This window comes from Glycine soja, chromosome 10 (assembly GCF_004193775.1).
Source record: "Glycine soja cultivar W05 chromosome 10, ASM419377v2, whole genome shotgun sequence".
In the NCBI taxonomy this organism is placed as follows: domain Eukaryota; kingdom Viridiplantae; phylum Streptophyta; class Magnoliopsida; order Fabales; family Fabaceae; genus Glycine; species Glycine soja.
This window is the reverse complement of record NC_041011.1, coordinates 38,341,109-38,351,180: the sequence shown is the minus strand read 5'-3', so window position 1 is coordinate 38,351,180 and position 10,072 is coordinate 38,341,109. Positions and strand designations below refer to the sequence as shown.

General features: G+C 40.3%; 1 protein-coding gene across 1 annotated transcript; it reads left to right on the top strand.

The window, feature by feature from the left end:
• The first annotated feature begins 756 nt into the window (after nucleotides 1-756).
• LOC114369882 (protein PROTON GRADIENT REGULATION 5, chloroplastic-like) lies at nucleotides 757-2,337 on the top strand. The gene is made up of 2 exons (XM_028327153.1): nucleotides 757-1,131; nucleotides 1,978-2,337. The coding sequence occupies exons 1-2, from the start codon at nucleotides 856-858 to the stop codon at nucleotides 2,080-2,082; spliced, it is 381 nt and encodes a 126-aa protein (XP_028182954.1). The 5' UTR covers nucleotides 757-855; the 3' UTR covers nucleotides 2,083-2,337.
• The last annotated feature ends 7,735 nt before the right edge of the window (nucleotides 2,338-10,072 follow it).

Genomic DNA, 10,072 nt, shown 5'->3' with positions numbered 1-10,072 from the left:
AAACTTCATTCGGATATTCCTCCTTTCTAGAATGGAACTGAAGAAAATTAAACTTACTTTTTATTTTAGGCTAAATTATGATTGGGGTTTTTGATAAATTATTAAAATTTATATTTGTTTTCTCATAATTTTTTATTTACATTGAATTTCTAGTAAAATAATAATTTTATTTTTTATCCTTAAATTCTTTTTTTAGTTTTTAATAAATTAGGAAATTTTGAGTTTATTTTATGATAATTTTTTTTCATTTGTTATTAATTCCTTTAAATAGCAAAATTATAACATTCAGTTATTTATTAGGAATAATTTTTCTTTATATTACGATGAAATGTCGGTGTATAAAAATATAAGAATCAGTAAGTTTTGTTTTTAATCAGCGATTACCCTAGTGATTTACTCAACTTATTTATAAATCACATGTTCTGATAAGAACCATTTGTTTTTTTATCACTCAAAGTGATTGATGAAGGGCTAATATAGTTTGGTTAGAGAATGACCCTAGAAAATACGTGTAACCCTGTAGAATTTGAGATTCGGATCTTCTCCAGGTAGCTTGGGCCAGCACTACACACACAAGTCATATTTTGAGTTGTGGACATTTTTTTTATAATTATTATTATAAGCACATAAAACTAAAAATCCAAGCCACCAATACGTGTGGCTCCAAATGCTTTTCTATGTTGTGAATCACACTAGCGTCCAATTCCAAACCTCTGGCTCTCCAATTTACACACCCATATCCCTTCCTTCTCAAGCACGCAATATAAGCCATTAGAACCATCTAATCTCAAGCTCTAAGAAGAGCAACTCTACTTTTATATTCACAACAAAAAAGAAAAAAGAGAGCATAAACCAATGGCTACTTCACTTTCAGCAACTGGGTGTGTTGGTTCTTCCTTCTATGGAAGTTGGGGAACTTCAATTGTTGGTGAGGACTACACCATGCTGGCCAAGTCAGTGCCATCACAAGTTCGCATGGGGAAGGGAAAGCCCACGAGATTGCAGCCTATGATGAAGAATGTTAATGAAGGGAAAGGTATATTTGCACCTCTTGTGGTGATCACTCGCAACATCGTTGGCAAGAAGCGTTTCAACCAGCTTAGAGGCAAAGCAATTGCACTACACTCCCAGGTGAAATTTGATGTTCTTTGTCAATAGTTTGTTGCTGCCTTGTTGGTGGTGTTTGTCACTCTTTTGCTTGATTTGAGAATTTTGTTTGTGGGGTGGTGGCAATTTTAGCTTGGAACCATGTTTCACTTTGTGTCATTAAAATTTTTATTATTATTGAAAAACGTGTGTTATTTTTTTAGTATTTTTGTTAGCCTAGGGATTTGAACCCTCTCTCTCCTGTGTCATTAATTTGTGAATTGGGCTTGTTGTGTTACGTGTGTGGTTTATCTGTTTCAAGATTGGTTACATTGAAGGATTCCGGAATCTGTTGAAACACAATTAAAGGGATATGGATTTGAAAAACACTGACAGTGACAAGTGGTTAAAAATAAGAGAGATTGGAGAAGAAATGAATTTGGATCCATTTTCCCCTTGATTTCCATTCCCCACCTTAACTCTTCTTTTATGTTTATCTGGTTTGAGGTTTGTTAAGCATTGTTGGTGGATTTTGAAATTATAAAAATGAATCGAACTCAAGGAAATTGGACTACAGTTTTTATGTAGTCCATATCTTGAATGACCAATTTGCAAAACATTAACATGTTAAGGGGTTCTAACTTCTGAGACAAAGGAGGGGCCAATTAGAAACACTAATAATATGTTCATAATTACCATTTGTCACCACAAATTACCCCAAAAAAAGGGCATTCAAGATTTAATTTGAGGTAAAAGAAAAAGAAATTGAGAATTTTGTTCAAGCAACTGATTGAAGATGTTGTTTGCTATTACTAGTATTTTGTATGAGTAACATTGATGTAAGCATGAAACATGTTTTTTGTGCTGAACTTTCACATTTTGAAATGCTAGGTGATCACGGAATTCTGCAAATCAATAGGAGCAGATGGAAAGCAGAGGCAAGGGCTAATCAGGTTGGCCAAGAAGAATGGAGAATGGCTTGGTTTTCTTGCATGATAGATTAATAACATATGTTCCCCCATATTTTGTAACTATCATGTGAGAAAGTATCAAGTTGGAACTTGATGGTTTTCAATTGACAGCAGAATGTAAACTAGGAACCCATCTCTCTAGTTGTGATTTTTCATTCTTAAGTAATGTTCTCTCTTATTTTGTTCTGATACATGAAATATTATAAAACCAGAGGTGATCTATATATCAACGGTGATACAATGAACAAAGCAATGTTATTTATACACCATATTTTTCACATCTTTTTTCCATAGCCTTTTCTGTGAACCGTTTTACTTATAACAGTTAATCCCATTTCAACTATCATCCTAGGTTCTTCTAAATCCTCACATCATTTTCCCAAATTATGTGATCACATGCTGTTTACTACGTTGATCAGATTCAACTACTGCTTTCCTTTCCTACTATTATATGCCCTGATTATGAAAAAATGTGTTGTGTTTTAAACCAAATTCAGATATTAGTGATGCAGTGGGGCTACCTTGATGTATAGTTCTTCTTTTGTACCTGAAAATATAACAAAGAGTGCTTGCAAGTTAACAAATGATCATGTTTTGACCCTGGCCTCTAATAGTCATGCAACAACTATGAAACTTTATTATCAAAATGGGCATTTAAACAAAGTGCTAATCTAGGAAATAGTACCTAATTGTGTAAGGTCAAAACTTAAATGCAATTACTTGGGTGTTTCTAGTGTTTTTGTTTTTTTTTTTTTTATCAGAATTGGAGTTTTACCTTCTTTTTTTGTCAACAGAAAAGCATAGTTGACGTTAAGCATGGGTACAAGGGGTACCCTACCCTTTTACAAAACCTAACTAAAATGGCCAAGCACCAAGCACAAAACAGAAAATATAACAGTATGTATTATTAACAGACATATCCTACCCCAATTGCATAAACCTCTGGAACCAAACAATAGTACACTAATCATCCCTCAAAACTGGTTTTTACCCCCCACACTACATTCAAGATTAAACACTTCACTCCAAAGATATTAGGCATCCAATGTTGCCTTAATGTATGTAGCCAATACAGGTACTGTTTTGAAGAATCCAAAGGAGAAATGATGACGATCGTGTACGGACTAAATCAACCACTGGTGCATGCCTCTTAGATAAACTTAATAGATCATGTTAGCTATGGTATACCCCACAAAGCAATCTATCAACTCCAGTAATAGAAAATCAGGAAGGAAGGTAATCATAAAACAAGATAGAAACTGAATAATTTGCAAAACATCTCCACCTGAAGAGTTTAAGCATGGATTTTACTAACCAGGTCAGCAGAATTAAAAAAAAATGTTTAAGACACATTCACCACCGTGATGTTTCTTATAAAACACCTACAATAAACCATATAAACAAGGCAATCACAATCTAACACCCTATAATTTTCTGTATGAAGAGAGCATGAGCTAGAAAGGGAAACCTAAAATGAAGTTAAATTGAATAATTTGTAAAAGTCTTTTTTTTTTGGAAGGCAAATATATATATATATATATATATATATATATATATATATTATAAAATCAAACCAGTACCAGAGGTACTGAAAAGAGGTTACAAAGCACATAAGTGCTGCCCTCCAAAAACCACCCAACCTAATTACAATATGGAGACACCCTAAACAAAGGAAGTCATTATATTGGAAGACCAGTGATTGAGACTACAAGTGAAGTCTTTTTCTTTAGCCTTCATCCAGGACCAAACTAAAAAGATTGCATGGTCCATGACTTTATAAGGATCAAAAGGTTTTCCTTGGAAGATCAGCTGGTTCCTATGTTGCCATATAGAGCTAGTTAGGGCAATCCACCACCCACACCTTGTTTTGTGATTCTTAGGTTCCCCAAATCCTTCACAGAATTGAATGAAATGGCACTTCGGTGTGATTGGAAGGGGGCCTACAACCTGGATCCAACTCATAGCTTCCCACCACAAACCTCTTGTCAAGGTACAATTGAAAAATAAGTGACCCACATCCTCCTGAACACTTCCACACAAAGGGCAGATGTCTTCCTGCATACTGATATTTCTCCTCAAAAGATTGGCCTTGGTGGGAAGTCTATTTTTAAGAAGCCTCCAACAGAACACCACTGCCCGAGGGGGGATTTTCAACTTCCAAATTGTCTTATAAATGTTCCCATCTGCGCTTGTTGTAGTGGGGTTAATACACAAGCTATATGCTGATTTAGTAGTATATTGGCCATGGGGTTCAGCCAACCACAGCATAGAGTCTTTGATATATCGCTGTATAGGGACAGAACAAATTTCTTCCATAAACTGCACAGCTAAATCACTTTCATGATCAAATAAGTTTCTTCTCCATCTAAGGTTCCACTCCCAGCTATCATGATTAAATACACCCATGTCTGAGATGAGAGAATTTTGCTGCCTACTAATAAAAAAAAAGCTGATTATATTTCTGCTCAAGGGTATAGTCTTCCCCTAGCCACTTGTCTGTCCAGAATTTGATTCTTTCCCCACATCCAACCTTCCAACTCAAGTGGTGCTTGAAGATATTGTGATCTGACTGGTGAAATAGCTTTCTAAGATCCCTCCACCAGTGAGAAAAACCCCTCTTGACTGTATCATGCTGGAACTCAGGCCATCCACCATATTTAGAGGTTAGAACTCTTACCCAAAGCTGCTGCTGGCCAGCTGCAAAAGCCCATATCCATCTACCCATTAAGGCTACATTGAATTTCGAAATATCTTTTATACCCAATCCCCCCTCATTCTTGGGCAGGCAAATATCAGAAGATTTCACCCAAGGAATTTTATTATGAGTATTGTCTCCTCCCCATAGAAATTTCCTTTGTAAGGAAATTAATTTTGAACAATGCTTTGGGGAATCCTGAAAAAGGACAGAAGATAGATTGGAAGGGCATTGAGAACATAATTAATAAGTGTGACCTTCCCCCCCCCCCCCCCCCATGGATATGTCTTTCTGGGCCCATTTTGATAATTTTGCTTTGAATTTAGTGATGAGAGGCTCCCAAACCAGCAGACTGGAAGGATTGGCACCAATAGGAATGCCTAGATAGTGAAAAGGGTAGTTCATTTGCCTACAATTCAGGGTATTAGCTGCTTCCAAACCCCAGTTAGCTCCACCTCCTATTATCCCGAATTGGCTTTTAGCAAAGTTAATCTTCAATCCAGAAGTCAATTCAAAGCCTCTAAGTAGGGCCTTTACAGTATGAACATTCTGCCAATCAACCTCACCCACAAAAACAGTATCATCAGCATACTGCAGTATATTAATAGATTCCTTCTTCTTTCCAACTAGAAAGCTTCTATAGAGATTTTTTTTAACTGCTTCCCTCATCATACTAGTGAGTCCTTCCCCAATTATGTTGAAGAGCAAGGGAGCTAAAGGACCTCCTTGCCTCAAACCTCTAGAGGGGTTGAACTCCTTAGATGGGCTACCATTAATCAGAACTGATATGGTTGCTGAATGAAGACAAGCTGATATCCATCCTCTCCACTTTTGGCAGAAACCCAATCTAAGCAACATATAATCCAAGAAGGACCAAGACACGGAGTCATAGGCCTTTTCAAAGTCCACCTTGAAAATCATTACTGGCTTGTTGCTTCTCTTTGCTTCCTCCACCACCTCATTAAGGATCAAGACACCATGAAGGATATGTCTTCCTTTGATGAAAGCTGATTGTTTTTCATCAATGAGGTCATCCATAACAGACCTTAATCTATTAGATAGAAGCTTGGCTATCAGTTTATACATGCAGCCTATCAAGGATATAGGCCTATAATCATTTAGGGACTGTGGTTGAGACATTTTGGGAATTAAAGTCACAAAGGAAGCATTGGTGCCTCTAGGAAAGGTACCATGAGCATAGAACTCGTCCACAAATCTTCTAAACTCTGGATTCAGCACATCCCAGAATTCCTTAATAAAATTGAAGTTAAGGCCATCAGGCCCAGGACATTTATCCCCTCCACAACTCCACACTGCTTCTTTGATCTCTTGGTCAGAGAATGGGGCAATCAGCTGATCTTTTTGCCTCTGAGAAATAGATTTAAAGTGAACACCATCCAAGGTAGGTCTAGAAAGCATATGCTCAGTGAATCTATTATGGAAGAAGTTGGCAGCTTCATTTTTCACTGCTTCAGGTTGTTGGATCCACTCCCCATTTATAGAAATACCTGGGATATTATTATAAGCTCTCCTGAAGTTCATGTACTTGTGAAAGTAAGCAGTGTTGCAGTCCCCATCTTTCAGCCATCTGGCCCTAGATTTTTGTCTCATTAAAGATTCAAAGGCGTGTGAGGCATTCCATAACTCCTGCTACAGTGAAATTCTGTCCTTAATCTCTTGATCAAACAGATTTCGAAGAGAAGCTAGATCCTCCACTTCATTTAACTTCTGCTGAATATTAAGGATCTTCTTAAGATTAATATTCCCCTCTGCTTTACTCCACTGTCTTATAACAGTTTTTAAGTTTTTCAATTTATTTTTCAGGGCAATACCACCCCAACCCCCCTGCTGATCCTTTTTCCAGGCCTCCCTCACCATTTTTTGGTACCCCTTTTGCTGCAGCCACCAGTCAAACACCCTAAAGGGCTTTAGTCCCCAGTCCACCATGCTAGTTTGCAATATAGAAGGGCAATGATCAGAGAGGTTCCTTTGGAGGACAGTTTGGCAGCTCTCAGGCCAAAGAGATAGTCAATTCTGAGAGACCAAGAATTTGTCAAGTCTGCTTTTCACGCATCCATTAGGCCTGATCCAAGTAAAAATATTCCCTGAACATTTAATTTCCTGAAGCTCCATATCATCAATCCACTGATTAAAGGCTGAAATGTCATAAGAATCTGCCCTTCTTTGAGATGAGCTGATTCTTTCCTGTGAACTTCTAATGCTATTGAAATCACCAAGGAAACACCACATTCCACTAGGATTAGAGGCCTTCAGCTGCCTCAGCTCATCCCATAAAGCTTTCTTCCCAACCAGGTCACAAGGAGCATACACATTGACAATTGTCAACTTCTGATTATTACTGCAACATCTCCCTTCCAGCATTAAGAAGCTTCTACCTTTTTCTTTCCTTCCTACCTCAAAAGTGGAATTATTCCACATGCATAAAAGACCACCAGCAGCTTGCACAGATGGGACATAATCCCAATGACCAGTGGAGTCACCCCAAATGGCCTGGCAAATGCTTTTATTGAAGTTCTCCCTCTTGGTTTCTTGGAGGCAGACAAGATCCACTTTATGCTTTACAATGAGCCTTCTAACAGCAGTCCATTTGATTCCCCTCCCCAAACCTCTAGAATTATAGGAAAGAATAATCATAATTGATGAGTTTTATTTCCCTTCTCTGCTGCCCTCAAATCATCTATCTTCTCCATTTCCAACAACAACCCCTTAACCTTGTTATCTTCTTCCTCATAAGTCAAGCCCATTTCCTTCAAGAGGGCGCATTGCAGTTCTATAGGGTCCTCATATAAGGAAGACTGAGGGTGACCTTTAGAAGCTGGATTTGAGTCCACAGAAGGTTTCTCAATTTGCTGGGCCTTGGTATTACTTCTCAGCACCTCCTTTGGTTAGTCAAACTGCTGGGCCTTGGTATTACTTCTCAGCACCTCCTTTCTTCTCACATAGACCTTTGTGGCAGAAGGAGTTGGGCCACATATCTGCTGGCCCATTTCCTCAGATAACACCTTTAAGTTTGGTTGACCAGAGTCAGCATAAGCCATGCTGGGATACATGGTATTCAGGATGGTATTATGAGGCAAAGATTCCGCAAGAGGAAAAGCTTTTTCGAACTCCCCCTGTATGTCTTTGGATGTCTGGCCCGAGATTTCCCCATGGGTGTTAACCCACTGCCCTTCGACTGCATGGCAGTCTGTGCTGGGGGTTTTTTCCTTAAAGATTTTCCCCTGCAAAGCTTTTTCAGCAGAAGCTTTTAAAGCTAAGCCATTTCTGGAAATATGGCCGTTGAATTTGTCCAGCTCGTTCTCCACATGAGGACAATGTTTGCTTTGGACTCTGTCACCCTGGGATTGGGCCACGTCGACTCTGGTTAAGGCGGACCGGTCCGTGACGCTACGACCAAGGGATTGAACCCAATGGTCTCTGCGAGCGTTGGACGAGGGGACCATGAACCTATGGTCACAGGAGCCGCCGGCGGGGTCATCGGGGACGTCGTCGGAGCACTCGTCGCAGAAGGTGGCCCCAGGAAAGCCATCACCCTCTGTTACGGGGGTGTTTGGTTGGGTCGAAAATGGAGAAGGGGGGAACCAGAGGTCATTACGGTTTTGCTTCTTCGTTGCTCCCAGACCAGACGCGTCCTCCGTGACGTGAAGATCGTACTTTGCTCCATCAATGGTGGCCGGCACCGTCGCCTGAAACAGAGGTTCCATCTGCGTCCGCATAAGGATACGTGCCACGTCCATCCTCTTCGTTTCCTCCACATATTCATCCACTTCCACCACCTCCCTGAACTCCGACAGCACCTTCGCCATGGATTCCACCTCCCAAACCGTCAGAGGAAGGCCCCAAAGGAGGACCCACGTGAGCCTGTGAGTGGGACGTAGTTCCGGAGACCATTTCTGTAGCTCTGAGAGAGGAGTGGATCCATTCTCCTTCTCTTGGTGTATGAGTCGAGCAGCGCTGGAGTCCTCCATGTTAGGGAAAAGAACCCAGTCGTCAACCCAGTAACAGGGAGTAACGTCATCTTCCACCACCCATTTCAACTCCTCCTCCAACCTTTCAAACATGGCTCTGTTCTTCAATCTTCCTACCCAGGACTTGTGAAGCCACTCAGAGTTCTCCTTATTCGAGCTTAAGGTGACAGGCCTAAAGTTATCCCTTTCGGCGTGATGAGCACCCTCCCTCGTATACTTGGGGCTCATGTGACCAGGTTTAAACTCCTTAACTACCTCTACGTATGAACGAGGACCTCCTTTTTTAGCAGTGGTTGTCGTGTCCCCCTTAAAAGCTTTGTGCACCTGTTGAGCAACCCCTTTACCATGAGTAGCATTGCTGTTTTCATGCGTGCAAGGCACCTTCCTTCTGTCAAACTTCGGTCTATTAACGAAAACCTTCTAGCCACCTATAAAAATATTGTTATCTAGGCATCTTTCCAACCCCTGCTCATCCATCACCTCTTTGAACCTAACAAAACCGAACCTATGGCCAAGTTTGTTTTTGGTTCGGGGGATGAAGACCTCCCATACCTTTCCCCATTTCTGGAAAATCTGCCACATATCTTGCTCCATTATCCCTTCAGGGAATCTAGAGAAATAGAAGGTCGTAACATCATCCTTATTTCTCTATGTCATCTGCTTTTCTTTCCTTTGGTAGCTGTTCCTTTCCATTCTACGTCTACTAGCCTCCGTTTTGTTCTTCCTGTTGCGTGATACTATTACCCAGTCTTCATGATCAGAGTTATCTTTAGGCGGTTCCTCCATCCTTGCATTCCAGCATACTGCACTTCTTCCATTGATGTCGTTCCAGTTGATTCTTCGGTTACTCACCTTTTGCCACCTATGATCATCCCTTTCCTCCATCTTACACAACGTTCACCACCCATGATCATCCCTTTCCTCCGTCCTACTCTGTCGTCGTGTTCGGACTCTCTCTCTCGGTCTACCCACTCTCACACTCCTCCACTCACTCTCCCTCACATTCTGAGAGAACTCTCGCTGTCTCTGTGTCACTTTGTCTCTCTCACACTCTCTCGCTCTCTCACTCTGTCTCTCTCTCTCTCTACCTCTATGTCTCTCTCTCATAATGTCCCACCTGGAGCCATTATCCCCGAGGCCATGCAACCAGACTATAGTTGCTTGGTGTTTACCTTTAGGCCTGACAACATAGGTTCTCCCAAACTCTGTAAAAGTCATTTACCTGAATAGTTAAGAAAAAGAACAGTGACAATTTATGATAGCAACTATGCTTAGTGGAGAGTTGCTTAGTGGAGAGTTCTGAAGTAAGTACTTAACTACCCTATTTACTT

Bases quoted from the DNA above. Each gene is read 5' to 3' on its own strand.
- LOC114369882 (XM_028327153.1), top strand. From the start codon at position 856: ATGGCTACTTCACTTTCAGCAACTGGGTGTGTTGGTTCTTCCTTCTAT. The intron at 1,132-1,977 runs GTGAAATTTGAT...TTGAAATGCTAG, and splicing joins CAATTGCACTACACTCCCAG to GTGATCACGGAATTCTGCAA.